This window comes from Electrophorus electricus, chromosome 3, assembly GCF_041902795.1.
Source record: "Electrophorus electricus isolate QZ-2024a chromosome 3, ASM4190279v1, whole genome shotgun sequence".
Taxonomy (NCBI): Eukaryota; Metazoa; Chordata; class Actinopteri; order Gymnotiformes; family Gymnotidae; genus Electrophorus; species Electrophorus electricus.
The window spans coordinates 12,676,135-12,698,224 of record NC_137499.1 but is presented as its reverse complement, the minus strand read 5'-3'; the positions used below and the strand labels follow the sequence as shown (position 1 = coordinate 12,698,224).

At 40.6% G+C, this 22,090-nt stretch overlaps 2 protein-coding genes across 5 annotated transcripts in view; one reads left to right on the top strand and one right to left on the bottom strand.

Annotated features, from left to right (window-relative positions):
- The window catches only part of kdm6al (lysine (K)-specific demethylase 6A, like), a 52,856-nt gene extending 35,164 nt beyond the window's left edge, over positions 1-17,692 (bottom strand). The window contains exons 1-5 of one of the 4 annotated variants that reach the window (XM_081710388.1): positions 17,202-17,692; positions 17,007-17,070; positions 3,963-4,071; positions 3,617-3,666; positions 747-805 (exon numbers count right to left, since the gene is read on the bottom strand). In XM_081710388.1, coding sequence (XP_081566514.1) covers positions 747-805; positions 3,617-3,666; positions 3,963-4,071; positions 17,007-17,070; positions 17,202-17,368 — 449 coding nt within the window. In that variant the 5' untranslated portion in view covers positions 17,369-17,692. The remainder of the gene's footprint in view (positions 1-746; positions 806-3,616; positions 3,667-3,962; positions 4,072-17,006; positions 17,071-17,201) is intronic. The other 3 variants (XM_035522878.2, XM_035523185.2, XM_081710389.1) reach the window with 3 other exon arrangements.
- A 683-nt stretch (positions 17,693-18,375) lies between these two features.
- On the top strand, positions 18,376-21,340 carry LOC113582594 (FUN14 domain-containing protein 1-like). The gene is made up of 5 exons (XM_027018444.3): positions 18,376-18,488; positions 19,284-19,449; positions 19,926-20,001; positions 20,117-20,245; positions 20,761-21,340. The coding sequence occupies exons 1-5, from the start codon at positions 18,467-18,469 to the stop codon at positions 20,836-20,838; spliced, it is 471 nt and encodes a 156-aa protein (XP_026874245.2). The 5' UTR covers positions 18,376-18,466; the 3' UTR covers positions 20,839-21,340.
- Positions 21,341-22,090: the final 750 nt, after the last annotated feature.

The window sequence follows — 22,090 nt, the reverse complement described above, 5'->3', positions numbered from 1 at the left end:
TAGCTTCTTCACATGACCGTCCTGGCCCCGGACTTCCACCAAGAGCCATGCCACACTGACCAATCACAGCCATCTGCCTATCGCACCTGTAATTTCAGAGGCTGAAGTTGCCGCTGAAGGTGTGGTGTGAACTGCCTTTAGAATTGTCTGTAAATACTGATCCAGGATCAGTCAAGTTAGCTGGCTGGCAAAGGTGCTAAGGGAAGCTCTGAATTGCCCAAGAGAGTTATGGGAATTCAGCCCATCATGTGGTCAGCTTAGCATCTCCAGTGCAGAAGTGGCAGAAACTAGCACTCCAAGTAATTTTACCTAGCTAATAACACAGTGATGCTAGCCACATGTTTCAATCATATAGACCAACAATACACACAACACTTTGCAAGCAGCCTGGATCAGTAGCTAACTTACTTAAGCTGGACCAAGTGCTGGTCTAATCTTTAACAGCACTTTATGAGGGCCCCTTCCATCCTGTTCTGTCCTCCTTCTGCCCCCGAGTCTGTGACCCCGCAGGCCAGTCTGACTTGGACGGGCTAACTGATCCCAGATCAGCACCAGAGTGCAGGAGAGAAGCTTGAAACACTGTTTACAGCCACGCCCCCGTGTTCACAGGAGGGTAATTACACTGTGATTGGGCAGCGATTACTTTCTACAAATGGACAGCAGAACAATCCAGTCTTAAGCGCTGTGACTGTGATGTACTAAATATCTGACACTTAAGAGGTCTCTAAAAACTCCTTAGTACTTACCACTGAAATGCATTGTAATGGAAGTAAACCATACCAAGGCCATATAAAAAGGCAGCATTCTGAAAAAGAAAGAAAGAAAGAAAGAATCATATTGAGATTCAGAATAGTTGCATTTGATGCTACAAAGAGAATTTAAAATGTAAACACACATGCAGACACACACCCACACGTTTACACCATCAGAGCACCATTACAGTACGCGTGTTCTGTCTCTTGGGGCTTTTGCTCTGTGCAGTCCACATGAATCACCTTAGGAAAGACATGTCAATCAGTGCGATTCGACTCCTGTGCCGAGTTAGTCTACACTGCTGTCTGTGAGGTCCTGCACAAGGGGATGTCATTTGGCCCCATGTCTGTGTTGTCTGCCGGAGGTTGATGAGCCAGAGTCAGGGTGTAACCTGCAGCCCGTCATCGTTTTGAATGAATTATCACTGCGCAAAAAGGTCTTAACATGGACATGTGGGGACTGAGGCTACAGTGCACATAGAGGTTGTTTCAAAGGCAAAGTGAGCATTGCAGGTTGCAGTCGAGCAAGTACCTATGTGCACACACACTACGCATCTGTCAACACACCTTTAGAAACATTTATGAATTAGAAAACACTTTGTAAGCACTTTTAGACACTATAAACTTTTGCCATCCACACCCTTGTGTGGGGGAACGGCCTCATCCCAGCAGTGACCGGGGGGGGGGGGGGTGCTCTAGTAAAACCTGCAGCAAAATCGATGTCCCTGAGACACTAATGTAACCGCCACTACCACGTCACCATCGTGTTGAGAAAGGTCTGCCAATAAAACATTACTGCAGCCAGCAGTGGTCCTGGACATTAAATAGTGACCAGCGATGAAGGCAGAGACAGAGTGACAACCAATACATATGGGCCACAGTCTCTTCACCTACAAATAAAGGTTACGTAGGCCATAAAGCCTGTAGATGGTAGGGGTTTGTAGCGAGGTGAACACCGGCATATAAAGTAAAATGACTCTTCGATAAACAGATATGTACCAGAGCAGCTGGCGGTCAGGTTTAGGTGTCGAGCACTACGGTAGGGACAAAATATACTCGAGTGAGTGGGGTGCCATCTCCTCCAAAGGGGAAAAACCCAAGGTAAAATGCTTTTAAAAAGATCACATGCAGTGACTGTTAAAAACATAATTTAAAGAAAATTACAGTATATAAGTGGAAGCTTAAGGGTGAATAGAGGTTTACATATAACCGTTACCACCACGTGGTCAGGTGCAACAGACGATGCATCTTTGCTATTGCCAAGCTCTAAGTACAATTTCCTACATCCAAATATACGCACAAACGCTTGTTAATTTTTAACTCGTCATTATTTTAACAAATAATTTACCAAATGCTCTTTAATTAAATATAGGGCTTTGTATTTTGATTAAAATGTCTCCAAATCTCTCCAAATTTCATGGAACGCAAATGAGGACTTCCTCACACCGTCAGAGAACGGTGCCCATTTTAGAAGACTTACATTTACAGCATTTATTACTAAAATAAGTGGATTTAAAATTGCACAGGTGGTCAAACACAGTGCTTAGCCACTTTCAACTGCCATCAGTAGCTCATATGGTTAAAGAGTTCATGGGGTTTCAACGTTCCCTCATAACCAAGGGAATAGAACGGATTCTCCCACCACATTGGTACAAGAAGCCGACTCCATGATCCAAGACTGGCTGGCCAACATAAGATGGACTAAGTAGCTAGTGTAGATGTCAGCAATCAAATCATCTAAAACTATCATTTTAATAGCAAACTAAACTTCAGACTATTTATAGTATAAAATGCACAAACTGCTCCATCTACCTTGATGCAAGTTCATTTTCCATTGCCGCCAATGTTGTACCCGTGTATACAACTACTGGTTGGATTGTTTGGAACTTCCTGCTGACTGAATGTTTATGGTCTCAAAAGCGCATGAACACACACAACAGACTTTACATGGTTAAGTAGTGGGTGGGTGTAAGGTATCAAATCGGCCAATTTAAAGCTTGAAATGTTCAATATTGAAGTAACTGGCACAGACTTGACCCATCTTTCCCATTTAAGCATGTCTCCATTGCACTTCATGCAGTTATTTTTGTAGCAGTAGGGTGTGCTGTTTTGAGAAAATCACTTTATTTATGCTATACACAGACGCGAAAACATCACAAACGGGTTAAGATTCTGAAATATACACGTCTGGATTTCTAGTTTATTTTTATTAAGCTGTGCTGTAATTGCTTAAATGGATGACCACTGGTCTGAACATAGTGTTGGCTGTTAGGTATGCCCCAAGATTAGATCTGCTAGAAAGGTTTTTGAACACAGTCTGATCACTGAAAATCCAATTGAGAATAACTGGGTCAATAAACTGTCCAGATACCCAAATGAAAACTCAGCGCTTCAAAACTCGTTCAACCAAAACCAGTGCTGGGTGGTTGAGGGAAATCTGGCAGACTTTCAGACTGAGAAGTGAAACCGTCCCACGATTCAGTGAATGATAGAAGCTTTATGTATGTGAAACAAAGACCACAAACACCTACACACTCACTCTCTTCAGGCGTACACACACCACTAGAACACCTACACGCGCATTCTCTTCAGGCGTAAACACACCTCTAAAAGCCCTACACACTCACTCCCTTCAGGGGTATACACACCACTATAACACCTACACACTCACACTTCAGGAATGTGCACACATACACACCACTAGAACACAAACATCAACGCACAATGTTTTTTTTTTCAGACATATGCGCACACAACCACCACATCTTGGTTTATTCTCTCAGAATACATTTTTTTAAATCCCCTGTAAGAAAACAAAAGTTATTAAGTACCTGTAACCACAGCAATTGATCAGTTTCACTTACCTTCCAGTAGTCTGACTGTAAACTGTAGTACCTCTGGTATGCTGATAATGCTAAAATAGTTTAAAAAAAAGACGAGACTTAAAACCTGAATTTAAATAACACATTACACATCCATAATTTCCTTATATTCTGTGTATTAAAATAATGCAGATAATACAATATCTATTGCACTGGGTTTAAAAACACTAGGTGTCAAAGTATTACAATACACAAGATATTAAAAAAGACAAACGAAACTGTCAATATGATTGTAAACGGACAAGAGAATGCATCAGAGACAAACAAAGGGAACATGCACACAAATGAGGGACAGAGAGAAAAGGAAGTAACTGAGGTCACCTCTCACCTTTTGGGTAATCCTCCAGCAGGAGGTTGAAGTGACCCAGCTGGCAAAATAACTCATGGTCTACTTTTCCTTCAGCTTTCAGGATTAGAGAATCGTAGCAGCGAACAGCCTGGAATAAGAAATGGCACATGTAACACTGGTACTACCATCAGTCAAGTATCAAGATTTGTGTGGAGGTCAGCTTCTTTGATGTACAACCTGCCTGTATAAAGCTGCAGTAGGAACACCACACACAGAAGATCAGAACTTTATGAATTGTCTCAAAGTCACAATTACTCTGAAGGGGGCTTTTAATTTGAAATAACAACATGCCAGTATTAGAGACATTTGGAAACACCCAACCTGGCATCTTCCCATGTCTATACACCTGATGAAAAACAACATTATTACTATATTGTGAAATAACAGTCCAGCTAACCTAACATTAACGTGAGTGAACTTGGTGAATCATAATACCGGTAACATTACTTCAATAAATGGTAAAATAATGATGTTCAGGGACTGAATTTCAATGTGGGACTGCAGATATTGCACACAATTAAATAGATTCCCAAAATCTAGATCTTATAATGCAAGAAATTCCTACACAGTTTTACAACGAAGTTTAAATCAGCCAACATTTGTACAAGTGTGGAACGCGGGACAGCTGGACGAGAAACCGACTTTCACCTTCAGCACTCCGTCCCCACAAGCATCCTCTACTGTTGCAGCGCCTCTCTGACAGACAGACAGGTTTCAGTGATATGAACTTGAAAGCTTGAAATTGGATCGCTGGCTAAAACAAATCTGCATCACCTGAAGTAGAACCCACTCAGGGAAAAAAAAAACACAAAACAAAACAAAACAAAAAAACCCAAAAACCCCAAAACGACTTGAGCAAACAGTAATAATAGCGATGTCAACGTTACTAACATTAATCCTGAGACAGGTAAGAGTAACGATCCTGACACAGGTAATGGTAACATTACTAAGGTGAAGCAGCAGTCCAAAGACAAGTTTCAAATTAACTGGCTCAGAACTTGCACAGCTCGAACTCAGCAACGGTTAAAACAACCTGCTCAGTTTGTAAGACGTACAGTGCTGCGCCTTTTACCAGCCAATGTTACAAATCAACTTGGTCACCACCGAGTTGCTGTTTCTCATACAGCATTCCTACAGCGAAAGCGTGAGACAGATTCAGCACAGAATGTGATGGCTAATGGTATTGAACTTGTGCACTGGCAGATGACACAAAAGGTGCTGTCAAAACCACCTACGCTATAGCAGAAAACCTACTGGCCATTTCAAAATTTGGTTAAATTCATGAAAGGCATGGAGCGTCCTCCTTTCAAAAAGCTGAGCACAGACACATCAAGTTACGCAAGACCTATAGTTAAGCTCACAAGTAGTATCCTGCCCCAAAAGGTATTAACCCCCCCCCAAACGTGAAGCATTTATGGAGGGAATTCCCCTCCTTTCGGAAAAATTTATTTCAGGCCCCGATGTTTATACTGGCAAGGTTACTTTTGAAATGTAACAAGAGACAGATTACTAGTTATCCTGGTTTACCATTTTAGCTTAGTCAAAGTAAGCAAACATTTGATTACTTTTCATTTGGCAGTATGCGCAGTATGAGCCTGTCTAGACAGTGAAAAGATGTAAAGCAACAGAAAAAAAATTATATTATACATACACTGTGTGCACAGTTATTAGGTAATAAAATATTTTCACCATATCATCTTTTTATGTATATTTTCCCACTCCCTGCTGTATAAACCTGAACGCTTACTAGATTTAAGCATATCAGGTGATGTGTATTTGTGTAACGAGGGAGGGTGTGGTCTAAGCAGATCAACACCCTATATCAAGGTGTGCATAGTTATTAGACTGCTTTATTTCCTCAGGCACAATGGGCCAAAAAAACTAAAGCTTTAACTAAAGTCAAAAATTGTAAGGAGTCTTTCAGAGTGATCTTAAGTTTTAAGAGTGCTGCGTGATCACAATCAAACATTTTGCTGCAATTAGCCAACAGGGTCACAAAAATTGAGGAAAAAAAAGGACAAATTAAAAGGCAAATTAACTGCCAAAGATTTGAGAAGAATCAAATGTGAAGCGGCCAGAAACCCATTATGCTCCAGTGGTCATATTCCAGAATTGCAACCTAACTGGGAGTACCCAGAAGTACAAGGTGTTCAGTACTGAGACACGGCCAAAGTAAGGGAGACTGAAACCCGACCACCACCGAACAAGACACATAAGGTGAAATGTCAAGACCGGGCCAAGAAATATCTGAAGATTGATTTTTCAAAGGTTTTATAGACTGATGAGACAAGAGTGACTCTTGACGGACCAGACGGATGGATCAGTGATGGGCACAGAGCTCCACTTTGACTCAGATGTCTGCAAAGTGGAGGTGGGGTACAGCTATGGGCTGGTATTATTGAAGATGAGCTAGTTGGACCTTTTCGGGTTGAAGAACCCAAACCTACTGCCAGTTTTGAGAAGAAACTTTCTTTAAGCATTCAAGCAGCAGTATAGCAAAAAGTCTGCATCTTTCAAGACCATGATTTTTATGCAGCACAATGCTCCATGGCATGCATCAAAGTACACGTGGCTAGCCAGTAAATGCCTTGAAGATGAAAGAATAATGACACGACCCACTTCCTCGCCTGACCCAAACACTTCTTAAAATAGGAAATATACGGTGAAGGAAAACAATACAGCTCTCCGAACAGTGTCTGGCAGGCTGTGGCTGCTGTTGCACAAAAAGTTGATCAACAGATTAACAAACTGACGGACTCCATGAATGGAAGGCTTATGACAGTTATTGAAAAGAAGGGTGGCTATATTGGTCACTGATTTTTTTAAAATGTTTTATTTGTAAATTGAGTTCTTCATTATTCTCACTTTAACAGATGAAAATAAATAAGTGAGATGGGGAAAATGTCCATTTTTACATTTAGCTGCATAATAATTCTGCACAATATTCACGTAAATATTCTCCTAAGAAAGCCAAAACCTCACTTTTACTTTCTTAAATATTCAGGTTTGAGGTTTATTAACATTTTGGATTGACCGAGAGCACTGTAGTTGTTCAATAATAAAATGAATTCTCAAAAAAAATAACTTCTCTAAATTGTGCACACAGTGTATAAGCTTTACAGCTTTCCCCCCCAAAAAGAACATATTAAGATATAACCCCTTTTTAAAGATGACCCACATTTTAATTAACTGTAATTACATATTTTCCTCTCAGTAACTAATGGATTACAATGACATTTATTTTGTAATTTAATTAATAAATGTGGCATGTGGGCCTCCCACGGCTGTGCTGGAGGAGAGAAAAAAAAATAAATTCCCCTAGGTTAACACTGCAACTCTCTCCCTCTCACTCACTCACTACTCTAATGAGAGAATTTCAGGTTTAATTACTCATAGAAGATAAATTCAATTCTTTTTACTCAATTTGTATTAACAATTTAATAAGCGACTGGACAAACCTAGTTTTACTGTTATTAACAAATGGGGGGGGGGGGGGGGGGGGAAAGCCCTAGTTGAATTCTCAGCTTCCAGGTGCAACAAAGATATGGAATTGGGAGACAGCACTGGATCACCCAACACATTCCTACACCCCAAACACCACACCTGCAGATAAAAGTAAGCCAAGATCAAGCCTGACTTATACTCTTCACATTCTCACAGAGGGAGGAGCTAAACTGCTAACAGTACACCCACCGAGGGAGGAGCTAAACCACTAACAGCACACCTGCAGTACAAGGCTTATCCCAGGTGTATTAAGCGCATTATAAATAGCTCATCAACAGACCACTTCATTCAGCAAATCAAAGCCCACTCTACTCGGACAGGAAGCCCGAACAAGGCAAATGTTTATGCAACAGTGTAAGATTACAGTTCTCCACGGAATGGCTCAAGGAAGCGTGATGAGCAAGGTTAACATGACCACAGGAACGACTGCACATCGCAGGTTCAATTTCCAACCACAAATATAAAGCCACTGAAACTGGAAATCATGGTTTCAGTTTCTACACCTCGGCTGTGACATCATGTCTACAGAGTATCTGAGGGAATGCAGAGGCTGTAAATAACTAAGAACGTGTCTTTCCCGTGCGTATTTTCGTTCCAAGAAAAAAAAGGACATCCTTAAAACAAACAAATTAACTACAAACAGTGAATGAAAGGTTAAACACACAATTACTTCCTTGCCCTTAAATAGAATATAGATGTATAATTATTTAAATTAAGTAAGAAAAAGAACCGATTTCTTTGATAATAGTTATGGTTTAGGGTTGAAAAACTAGCCCATCTTCAGTGAAAAGGCTGCTGGATAGTTAGACTTTCATATTCCTTTGTCTACTCCGTAACCACCGAAGCCTGCCATCACCAATAGAGGGACGTAACGGTTTTACAATCTATTAAAGGTTCGGCAAAACAACAATACCGTTGTCAACCAATGGTAGCTGCTAATATTAACCCTGCCACACCTCTTTCCCAACAGCCATGCCTCTAACATCATGGGAAGTATTAAACTCAACATATTCAATTTTCTAAACATTTGAAAGATATCATAACACAAATACTCAAATAATATAATATTTATAATACATTTGTATGACCGCTACAATGATGCTCATTAAGGTCATCTTACCACAGCTTATGCAGAGGCATAAGATGGCCCTCATTTCTTTAACACTGTAGCAAATATCCACGCTGAATAATATGCTCTTAAAAGACAATGAGCATCTTTGTATCAAAGTGTCAGCAAGAAAGCATAAGACAACAGAAGCAGAAACTAAATGAAAAACTGCACAAGGAACAGACAGCCTAAAGGTAAAGAAGGAGTGTGATATGACAGAGTCAACAAGGTAACATGGAGGGGATTCATATACTCTGTACCAGAGTCCCACAAGATTCAGTCCTGGGTCTTCTTGTCTTTTCTTTCTACACTCACTCTCGTGACAAATCGCCAATCGACTCTCCTTCCATCGTTATACTGATGATACGCTGATGAATCCTGTGCTTTCCACCTTCCGACACGCAAGCTTCTAGCTGCGTCTCAGCAAGTTTGACTGCCATCTCATCATGGATAGCAGCCCGCCACTAAAGCCGAATCCCAGCAAGACTGAACTGCTTCACAATTCCAGATGGCAAGATTCCGGAGCTCATAGGAATCTTGCCATCTCTTCTGAAAAAGCGACCACTCCATCAGTGAATGCAAGAAACCTTAGTGTAAATGGTGGATGACCAGCTGTCGCTCTCGGATCCTGTCACAAACTTGAGTCGGTCATGCAGGTTATCCATCTTCACTCTTGTAAGGAGGGGCTACCCAAGTGCTTGTTCAGTCAAAGCGTTCCGTAATCTCTCTGCTCCAGCTTTCCTTATCCTCGCTCAGAGAACTCTGCGGTCCCTCCGCACTACTGTCTGCTTTTCCCTTTCCTTCCTACCATTTCATGAAAAAAAAATGCTTGTTTTAATATGCATTTAAAAATCTTCACAAAATGAGATAAACAGGAGTCACACTTTATTGAACTGAAGGGAAAACATTAAAAATAATTTAACCAAAACATTTAGCTTACTTTGCATCATTTCTTTTTAGATTCCACAACGAATCATTTGTGGAAAACCTCAGCATACTCATGTTCACCATTAGGAATTTTAAATTTGACCCTTGTATTTTTGATGATTGTTTGAAAACACCTAAAGAACTCCAAGCTTGTAAAAATATACAGTGCAGTGTCATTATGGGCCAGTGTCAGGTGTTGTACTGGAGTGAAAACACCAATGTTTCATCTTTACGAAAACCCACACCTCACTCTGGACGAAAACTGCATCACTTTGCTCTGTACTCCGTTCTCACATCCTCTGGTCTTTCATCATCTCCAGGCTTGACTTCTGCAACTCACTCCTGGTGCGTCTTCTAAAGCGTGCCATCAGGCCCTTGCATCTGATCCAGAACACTGCTGGTCTTCAACGCTCCTACATTCACTCCACTGCTCTGTTCACTTCCTTGGCTTCTTGTAGCTGCTCATAACAGATTTAAAAGTCTGATGCTTGTCTACAAGGCCAAAAACGGACCTGCTCTCTTCCCTTTAAATGGTCAAAACCCGATCAAATTTAGCTTGAATGCTTCAAGTACCACCCAACCTGGCCCACCATTCTTAAAGATTCATGAAAGACAAGAATCAAGACTTCTCTGTTCCAGCACCCAATTTTTGGAATGAACTTCCACTGGCACTCTGAATAGCAGACTCCCTTGCTGTCCTCAAACACTGACTCAAGAATCTTTTTTTTTTTTAGAAAGCACTTTAATTAAATCTAATCAGGCACTTGTAAGAAGTTTTTATATTCACACTCATCCTGTCCTTTAAAAAAAGCGGGGTTCTGGAGAAGCTAGTATTACCAGCCTCAAGGCTCGAATCAACCACTAGATCACATTCACTACACATCAGCCAATACCATTTTCAACGCACTAGATGTACTACATGTGTTTTCAGCTATTCCCTGCCGATTATATTGCTATAAACGTAAAACATTTTGTACACTGAACTACGGTTCCGTTCTTTTCAGGAGTGTGAGCTCAAATCCAACCAATGTCAAAAAGGTGCTACTGCAGTTTGTGCAGTAACTTTCCATATCCCAGCCAACTCAGTCATTCAACTGTTTTGCACTATGGGGATGAAGTGGTAACCGGAAGCTGGCAAAGTCTGCATTTGCTCGATGGAGACTTCATGTTTGTCAGGCGCCCATGAAGTCCCACAAGAGTATAAAAACCATGTGCCAAAGTGTCCACACGGTGATAGAGCTTCGTATCTCTGAAATGCAGCCAATAATCCAAACTTGAAAGTTCAATGTGGTGCACGTTATGTGACAGTGTTCCATAACCTCTGTAATATGCTGAAAATCATCTGTGAAGAGGCAACTGCATATTTAGTTTACCACATAAAGCTAGTACAATAATCTAATGCTCAGTTTAACTTTATTCTTTTTTTCCATGTTTTATTTTTCTTCTTTCCATTGTATGTATTGCTAGGTGGGTGTCACCAGAGTGTATAACAACCGCAGTGTACAGAGAACAGCTGCAAGTTGGTTCCCTTACCCCAAGCTGGAAAGCAATCAGATAAAGTCGGTGACAGAACCCTGAAGAGAGGCCAGCCTACACGCCTTCTCAAACCATAGCGGGGGGGAGGGAGAGAAACAGAGCTAGGTTCATCACCCTGACCCTCCACAAAACCGGCCTACATTGGCAGTGTGACTGTATGGAGCCATTCTGGCCTACATAGTCAATGAATGGAAATGGTGAGTACTTGAAGTCAACCTCAATTTGATCAATTAAGAAAAATTTAATCATCTTCGCAGAATGAGCTTACGGCAAAACGTTATGGCAAAAAAGTAGTGCATGCTCAATTGTTCCTTTATTTATATACCACCATAGCGCTCGCTCCACTAATTTGTTTGACTAATAACTCGGCCATCACCGACTTTAAATCATTATCATTATAAATCGTGTGAATATGCTCTGGTCACAAAATATCTAAACACCCGTGCTGTGAATATCCGTGGAGTTTAGCTAACTAGCATACGTTTTTTGCATCAGGGAAGTTACTAATGGGAAGTTAGACTTTGTAATGACCAAAGTGACCAGTAACTGGTTTAGCATGGGGAAGAACAGCGAAAACAATAGCAATGAAAACATTTAGTTAGCGATTTGCCTCTCATCAGCGCTGCAGCAGCTCAGAAGCAGTAACTTGTACAGGGTGGCCATTTTACAGTCGTCATTGGATCAATAAGCTTAGGGGTTCTACAAGATGCTGGGTGCATGATGCAAAAATGTTGTCCTAGAATACATTGTGCAGATGCCACAAATTGCTCAGCTGTGCATTCGTAACACAAAAGGCCCTTTTCACCTCATCCCAAAGATGCTCAATGGAAACAAAGCCTCGCCACCGCGTTCCTGGAGCCACGTTGTGGCGATGGGCGCTTCGTGCGACGGACATGGAGGCATCCAAGCAGTTAAACTGTAGTCACAGAAGGACGAACGTGGTCAGCATCGACGTTCAGACGTTCTTCAGTGCAATACAGAGGCCAGGAAAACATTTGGGACTGTGCTATACTGCCTCCACTGGAAAGGAACACAGACGGAACAGAATGGCTTCATACAGTCACACTGCCAAATTTGGCCCCTTCCGTCAACATGATGCCAAAGGAACATGGATTCACCAAAAAAGTAACTTCCTTCCACTCCTCAACTCCCCAGTTATTCCCAAAGGAGACGTGCTTTCTTGTTTCTCAATGGTGATGTCAGAATCTGATAGTCTCCTGCTGTTGTAGCTCATTTAAAACAAACAGACACCCTGTACACAAACTATGAATTTAGATGAGATTTACCAAATATTATAGTTCTAGCTTTTTGTTTTGAGTGATTGAGGCTAGTCTCGTTTGAATGACAAGGTAGTTTCACAGGCGCACCAAACACTGGTAGTTTTTGGCTTTTTGTACTGTTTTTGGTAAACCCTTGACATGGCGGTGTGAGAATCCCACAACAGCACTAAGAGAGGTGCCAAACAGCAGGTCTAGTTTAAAGTCAAAGGTGACTTGCTTTGCCCATTCCAAACCTCACATTAAGTGATGCTAGAAAGCAGACCTCATGGATATCCACCGCTAACTGCACTGATGTGACATGATTTTTTTTTTTTAAGCAATGTACAATGCGCGTGAAAGTGGGAAGTACCAAACTGTCAGCACTGCGATCAGCTATATTTCTAAATGAAGCCGTTACTGTTACTCTCATTCTTCAGTCTAACTTTAGGTGATTCGACAACCATAGACAAAACTTTGCTTTGGCTTTTCACGTTTGATACGCAAAATATGGCAAAAATGCTACAAAAAGCAGCATTAGCTTAAATCTACAAGTGAGAAAAACTACAACTGCAAACCATTCAAAACATCTTTGTTTTGGGTCTCTTTGAAATGGCTGCAGCACACACCTGTTTCTAGAAGGGCATGATGAACTAAATTTGGCTTTTTAAACTCTTGCTTTATGTTTCCGCTAATGGATATATATGCAACACTTGCCATGTGGCCATGAGGAACAAGCATTCATGTTGTAATAAGACCCGTCACCATTACTACATGACTGCCTTATTGTGTTTGTTGGGGTGGACCAAATCATTTACGCTTCCATAAGCACATTTCCACTGCAAAGAGAATGCAAATTCAGCATGTCAAATCGGTGTGAACACGGTCAGCAATGAGCTTTACAGAAAATATACTGTCCACCTGAACACAAAGCACTGATGTCTGGCATGATGGGGCAGTTAGTGTGTCTAGACCTTACTAGGTGTTTGTCAGGGCCTCAAATGCTAACTCATATGATGCTATATTTAAGTTCCAAAGCAAGATGGATTGAATTATCTGGACTAATAAACTCAAATCATGTAATATTTGCTAGATCTGTTAGAACAGGGACACATGACCTCTAGCAAGCTGCCAAATTCTGTTATGTCTATTCACTCCCTCCCAATAATGCATATAAACATGTTGTGATCGCAGCATGGCTGATGTTTGCCAAGTGCATATTAGCAACTGATACTACATGAATTATGTCAGAAGCAAGTGCCATACTACTTTAATTATGCCTCAAAGCCCTCTGAGATCACGACTCACTTTTTTTTTTATTACAAGTGTGAACTAAAATTTCAAGATTGCAACAGGTCTAGCTGTAACTGATTTTTTTGGTTGGTAAGCACTTGAAAATTCAATACAGTTTAACATTTGCTAGAATAAATAACTAACTCCAAAGCTTTGTAAATGCATTCTCCCTTTTCCACAAAAATTATAAAAAACACTGTCACTAATGGTTTCCAATTCCTAGTTCGACAAAAGAATTAACATTTTTCTAACATGACCCGTTCATCAAAATCGAATGTTGGTAGAAATTTTGCCCAATTGCTACCAAAAAAATATTGGGGCACAAATTTATAACAACATCTTAGACTTTGTTCCATTAATGTTATACCCATATGTTTAGTTAATGTTACAACCAAATGCGATTATTCTGAGAGAACACACCCTGCTCAGTATTAAGCTACCCTCAGACCCCAGCAACACACTGAACCACTTCAGTGTAGCTATCTGAGGTTCAAACAACACTGCAAGAATGTTCAAAAAAGGTGAAGCCCACCTAGCCTACAGAAGTAATAAAAGATTAAAAAGAAAACCAAGATGTCTGAAACATACGACTACATAGGAGTGGGGGGGGAAAGGAAAATAAAACCAGAGAGATTTTTTTTTTCTTAAAAAAAATAATAATAAAAAGCAAGTGAAAAACATGTAAACCAGGAAGGGATTTTTAAAAATGCATGGACATCAAGGGCAGGGAAAATATGGACCTGCCAAGTGACAAGGTGGAATCCTACTCCTCCAAACACAAGTGCTCACAAAATGTTGGTGGGCAACATTACTAGACAGGGTTAATCAAACACAATTAGACAAGTTAGCAACACTAAAACTCATCCTGATCAGTGGCATGTGATTAGGGTTAAATAGTTCACCACCCATTTAAAAAACAAAAAAACACCATTAACTAGTATCCCTACTACAGTAGCGTTGTACTCTAAAACTGACGCTGCAGTTTCAAGTCATAAGAAATGCTTAAATGATGTATCCCTGCAAAATCACTCAAAAGACCATAAAGACATATGCTGTAAATACCCTTATCAATTTCTTAAGAGAAAGTAAGATTTGCAACAAGAGAATTGCAACAATTTACATCCAAATCACTTTCTCAAAAGTCTTATCCAAGAACATTAACTGCACACCAACAGAACATGTATTAGCTTGAACACATTTCAATCCTATGAATGCTTTTGCGATACTGCTCCATATTTCCTGCTTCAATGAAAATATTCGCAGTAGAAATAAAACAGCACGTAAACAGAATAAAAAAACGAGTAAGCATTTAAATAAATATTTTTAAACATTAATATATATATATATATATATATATATATATATATATATATATATATATATATATATATATATATATATATATATACACACACACACACATACACACACACATTTTAAATGAATGACAGCCGTGTGTCCTGGAGCCCCTCCGTTACGCACCTCTTCAACCCAATATCCATGTATTGGTGTCAGTCTTTTTAAGACGCAGTTCTAATCTACAATGCATATCATCATTCATTAGAGATGATGCATGTGCTTCAAAACAAGTCACATATAACCACCTGAACTAGAGATCAGTTCAAGACAAAGTAAGCAAGCCAAAGAAAATGTGACTTGAAATGCACAAGTCTTACATTGTAACTTCTCCCTCAGAAAACACTTTACTATAGTAATTAATGCCACACTTAGAAACAAAACACAAAACCATAACTTAAGCTCAAACAACTGACAAGAACCCATACAGTAAATACAGCAGGTTAAACACGAATTAAAAAAAAGAAATTTCCTAAACAGACAGATATTTGTCTTCTGTTTAGATCATTTGCAGAATATTCATGTTTAGACATATTTGCAGGGAGATTTTTCAATACACTGGAAATGTTTGTTTACCTCTAACATTATAGTTCGCAATAAGAAAAGTCAACATGCATTCTTGCTTGAAATTAACGTAAAGTGTCTAAAACGCCATTGCAATATTGAGAAAGGACGTGGTCTTGCTAAAAGTATCCTTTGTTCAGTCTCAAATGAACATGCCCACTACATGTTGATGCCAGACAGCACAACACGGGGCAGTAGCTTCACAAACAGGACGGTGTGCACGAAAGTAAAGGGTTCCGGCGAGTTCCAAGCAAACAAAACGGAGATCATGGGAGAGTTGCGCATATTGCAGAAAACACAGCTTCAGATGTGCAGTGTTGTTCGGTTCACTTGCTCCAGTCTAGTTCCCACTCCTCCCAACCCCGCCATCTTGGGCCGACCTAAGCAGCCATTACTACCAAACACAAGCCAGCGTCTCTCATTAAAAACGTTCAAATAGATAACTTGAGAGTAAAATATGAAAGGGCGTGCGCGCAAAAAGTTGCATCGGCAAATACTGGAAGTTTGTTCGAAAACAACGACTGGTGTTTTTCCATCTTCGCCTACAGTTTTAATCTGCCCACATCACGGGCTGATAAACGCGCAGCTAACTTAAACTAGCAGTAGCTCGGTTAGCTTGCAACGGCAGCCAACAATTCTCAGTAAAGCCCGTCACTGTGACCCATGCACACTGCGCGTTTTATTACACATGCACTTTACGTTTCAAACATACATTTGGGCGGTATAACACAGATGCTGCCGAGTCCTATTGATCCGCAATTACCTAACGTGGGTGAGCTAGCGGGTTATATGGAGCTTGAACCCACAAACACGACGGATCCAGTTAGCCGAGAGGACTTCACACGGCGAGCTAGTTAACACAGGTCGGGTTACTCATATTTGATGACAGTGATAATGTTCGTGTCCGAAACAGCAGATCAGATCACTGCGAGGTTTCTAACCTGTGCGATGACGATCGTGGTTTCGGAAAATTCGTTTAGACTAACATTTCAGCAAGTGAAATGCTTTCTTAAAACGCCCGGACAGCATATGCGTGGAGCTAGAGAGGTAACCTAGCTACTGGTTACTGGCAGCACTGGTGGTAGGGAAGGAGCCGCTAGCGTTAGCCATCTGGCTTGCTCTCCGCTTCTTGCAAGTTCACAAACTTGGTCGTAGTGATTTTTTTTTTAAAGGGCTGTTTGTCAGACGTTATAGCGGCGGGTTAAGTGCGGAACCGAACAAACAGTGCAAATTGTCGTTACCTTCCGAAAGTGGGCTAAAGTAGCTAGCATAGCAGCATAGTTAGCCATCTTAGAGAAAATAAGGACGTCGTGTAGCCGCAGCGTCGCTAACGCGTTTAGTCGTGTACGCGATGATTAAAGCGTGTCAAACAAAACAACTCCATTTGGAGATAAAATTACAGCGAAGTGTACGTGGAGGCTGCATGACTATCAGAAAGAACCGGCTCGGGTAGCTTATTAGGCACAACTTGCTAGCTACCTTCAACAGCAAGGCCTTCGTTCTGGCGCCATCTTCATGAAGACTCAGAAATCCAAACAGTGAGCTGCAAGAAGACAACACAGACGCCTCGGTATAAAATCACGTCGTTTTAAGATTTACTGGGTAGCTAGACGCAGAACAAAATACGTTAGGTAGCAACTGTGACTTTGAAGGCTTTCCGAAAGCGTTTCTGACCTGTCAATTCCAGCCAGACCGTCCCTCTCCTGCGCTGTCAGCCTAGGAAAGTCCTCCTCGGTTTCACTCGCTTTTCCCGCCGCCATTTTCTTTTCCTCATCACCAGCGCCGAGGCTTCGAGCAGCAGCGCAGGCAGCTACGACCAGCGACACTCGGCACGATCGCATGGACTCGCACCGAGGAAACCAAGCGCGAATCCTGGCAGTTCAAGAAGCGTCGCGAAATCAACCAGATTTTAGAAACTTTTACCCAATATGGCGAAGATTTGCTGTAAATCCTTGTGGAAATGAGTTATCTTCCAGTTGGTCCTCTTCTCACATTTTTACAATAATGTATGTGATATAGGAACTAAATGGTTATGCATGAGTAATTGCTCATGCACAATTACAATGGTCAATTTTTTAAAAATAATTTCAAACTTCTCTCCGCCACCAGATTAAAGTTGTTGTAATTGTGTCACACAGGCGAACCCACGCCGTCTCTGTCGCCACGCCCTCTCTTCGTCGACCCCGCCCTCTCTCGATTTAACAGCCAATGGCACTCGTCGCATTAAGCACGTGACTGGCCTTGTCCTAAAAATTTGTGGTCCAATTTCGGGAGATTTGATTTCCCCCCCAAAATGTCTGCACCTATATCCCCATTTATATGTGTATATAGTCCACGTGTTTATTAAATCTACAATATGTAAAAATGGTAGATAGGTTTTATTAAGATACTCGTCTATAAACTGCCACAAAACTAAGTAATACTGAAGAATATTGCGTAATATAATTGTGTACCGTAATTACCCTCGTTCATAGAGTTTCTTGTTGATTGCGTTGGTTATTCTCGTTTTTGGTTAAAAAATGTTATATATATATATATATATATATATATATATATATGAATTCAAAAACCTTTTCATAATAGGATTAAAAACTTTGTCAAATGTTTTTAAGCGGTGCAGAACAGTCACTGACTGTCCATGTAAAAGCACCCTGCATACAGATTAGTTGTTCAGTGGCCGCCACTATAGTGTGCAGCACTTCATGTTGTTTGCATTTTAACCAAACACCTAAAATCTAAATGTTTTTGTACCTTTAGCAAAACGAAAAATACCCGCAGGAAATCAATTCGATGTATTTATATTAAATGACCAAAACCCGGACATAATGTAATAATTGAAACCTTGACGTGGCACCGCATCACACAGTTGGTGGGCGGTTCGAATCCCAGCTGTCAACATCATCTGATGTGATGACGTCACCACGCTAACGTTACCCAAAATGGCGGAACAACACAGGCAAGGTTGGTGAAACGATCATTGTAAAGCACAGTCAGCGACCTCCATTTATTCACGTTTCGCTTGCTGCAGTGACATCTGTAACAATTGTCGTAGTTACAGATGTACATAATTATGTTTATATTATATTTCACTCTGTCCCATGTTTCGTTTAATACCCGCTTAGCTAAGCTAGGTTAACTAGTCAGCACATTTCCAGGTGTAGCTGGTGAAGATGGAGGCTAATACCCTAGAAACCTCTCGCGTTCGCTTCAGCTTTATAGCTGTCTAACTACGTCGCTGTGAGATAGCTGGCAATGTTATCCGTCAACTGAGACTTAAGATGTCTTGTTAAGATTACGGTTGTTTTGTCAAGCAAATTGATCGTACTAGCTAGCCAGCTGGTGATGATATTAGCAAGCTGGTCTTGGCTCTGCACGCTCTATATACAGTTAACCTAAAGAGTTAGATTGTTTTAGGAATATTGTCGGGTATTTACACATTGTAAACATATCCCATTCCTCAATCGATGTAATTAGGCTTCTGCTTCAGTCCATTACCACAAGGTTCTCCCATATACTTAAACTGAGCGCTGCGTATCCCCGTAAGGAGACTGTTGTAAATAGTCTGGAGCCCAAGCGAAAATTGTAATAGTGGTGTAGTTTTAAGTAAAAACTTTATTCCAGCTGTGGTCATGGGTGTTTTGACTTCACCCCCAGGAGGATTTCTTTAGTTAATGGCAGTTCATTTTGCTTATGCAGTTTTGTGAATCGGAAACAACGTCGTTATCTAAACGATTGACTCGACCTTTCCACTCCAAGGCCAAGGAGACGCAGAGGGTGAAGAGGAGGCATACGAAGTTGTGGATCTGACTGAGTATGCACGAAATCACCAATGGTGGACCAGAGTTTTTGGAAGCAACTCTGGACCCATTGCAGAGAAGCATTCTGTGGCCACTCAGATCGTGATGGGAGGGGTCACTGGCTGGTATGCACTGCACTGTTATCTAAAACCAGTGCTGTTCACATTCACTGTCCTCACTGAATACATAAAGCCTCTTATGTCTCCATGATGACAACTTAGAAAACGTGTAAAGAAGATCCTTTTAATTTCCTGACCAGTTACCCAAGTGTTGTTCACTTGTTGTTTGGTACTTCTAATGTATGCTTAAAATGGGCAGTGGTAGCTCAATGGTTAAGGTACTCCGCTTGTAATCAGAAGGTTGCTGGTTCAAGCTCTCCCCCTGTCATGTTGCCACTGTTGGGCCCCTGAGGAAGACCCAGAACCCTCAATCACTCAAGTTGTACTCAGTCATAATTGTAAGTCGCTTTGGATAAAAGCCGTAAATGTAAATTTAGGCGAGCCTGCCGTTCGCATCACTCATAGGGTTTGTCAGCTCACATAGAGTTAGACTGCATTGTGTTGTTAGCCTTATGCTAGTCGTTTGGCTACTTCATCCCCAGGTGTGCCGGATACCTTTGTCAGAGGGTGGGCAAGATTGCTGCTACTGCGGTAGGAGGAGGGTTTCTGTTACTACAGGTATAGATCACGACTGGCTCTGCTCATATGACATTATACATCTATGCAAAGTTTAACTGGACCGCAGTTCTGCAGTAGTCTGAGATGAAAGGATGAAGGGCTTCTGCATCTGTAGATTGCTAATCACACCGGATACGTGCAAGTGGACTGGAAGAAAGTGGAAAAGGACGTCAACAAAGCCAAGAGGCGGCTGAAGAAGAAGGCCAACCAAGCAGCCCCTGAGATAAACACTTTCATTGAGGAGGTAAATGTACTTCTCACACTCGTTAATGCAGTGTGTTCTGCATTTAACTTAATATTCATTTGTGCAATTAAGTTCATATGATGTAATCTTGATCATGGGATAAATCCTCACTTGTGGATATAGCCTCTGAAGATACTGTCCTCCAGTGCGTTAAAAAAAAACAAAAAACAGTTAAAACAAGTAATCATCACACATTTTTATATTTAGATCACGCAGATGCTCAGACTGCTGGAAATTGTTCCGAAGCTCCTATTCAATTCCACCAAGTTTAAAAAACCTAGTAATAAGCAAGAGTGCCCTCTGTTGGTAAAACAAAAAAAGTTCCTATATTAGACAGTCGTCCAATCTCAGTTTTAAAGCTCGCTCCTTCTGCGCCATCCTACAATTCAAGGGTCAGACTTTCTTTTGGCTGTCTCTCCCTTGAATAAATTTGATAAACGTTCAAATGGCTTGCTTAAGCATTAGTTTGTCTGGCAGCTAGTACATGTGACCCCCCCCCCCCTTATTGTTTTTAGGCTACAGAGTTTGTGAAGAGGAACATTGTCCTATCCAGTGGATTTGTTGGAGGATTCTTATTGGGTCTTGCATCATGAGCCAGACCTGTACAAGCTTCTGGACTGAGCCTACATTAATGCTGTAAGGAGTTTTCTGTGAAAGTTTGGAAGCTCTGCTGTCTGTTTTGACCTAATGCCTAATGAGCAGCCTGTGGTGTGAACACCATCAGTTTGATGGCTAATTATATTTGCTTCTGGGTCAACAAAGTTTTTGCAACTCATGAAATAGTTACCAGTAACACAGTTCTGCCTTTAATACTGACAATTGTAACTGTACTCATTTGTCATACATTTTAGAAAGTAAGAAAACTGTCTAAAGGTGTTGAGGGATAATCTGTAAAGTTGCTTACATAGTATTTTTTATTTAATAGTGAAACACTGATGTACATTATTTCTGCATGAAGTATATATGTTCTCCTTTATAGCTGTATTGTTTTGTCAAATTAGATGTTGGTCTTGCTCTTCTAATATTCCTGTACTGTATAGTGAGAATTTTTATGGGTACTTGATTAATATATAATAAATACAGTTTGTGAATATAGCATTTGTATTCAGTTGTTTCTTTACTGAAATTGGATAAAAATTGACTAATTCTGCTAAAATCCAAATAAGTATCTGATCAATAAATATTTTTTGCAGCATTCTTGACTGTGACAACTGGTAATAGAAATTAGTCTTGACCACTAAAATGATTCAAAATTATTAATTTCTGACTTCTGCAGCATTCTGTAATGCAAATATCAGACTTGAGTCAATGTCTATAAAAATTATACAATTTTCCCTCATTTCCTAGCAAACTATAGGCAACATTTGAGACTTACTGACATATAGCCACTTGTTTGCTCTCCAAAGCTTGTCCCGTTGCTTCCTTATTTCCATTCATGCATACAGTATGTCAGAACTGGAGCACCCTGGCAGTGTTCAGCTCAAAGCTTTCCGTTGTAGTGATCAATACCCCATACACTTGGCAGGGCCATACAATGGCATTTTAGGCAATTGTGTTTACAAATCAGACTGTGTGCTATCAGAAGTTAAACAAAGTCAGTCACTAAATATGTTGGCTGGAGTAGAAACCAGGTGACCAACTCCATTAGGGTTTCACTCATTATATTTGCACAGTGATGCTCATGCATCATCAAACCTTTAAGTCGAGCCAATTTAGAAGGTGAAACGATAAAGTGACAGGAACAACTTTTCCTCCCAAGACTGTTCAGTTCAGGCATTAATACTAACAAGTGCAAGTACTAAATAACTACGGTAACAAAAGGCCTCAAATATAAAAAGACACCAA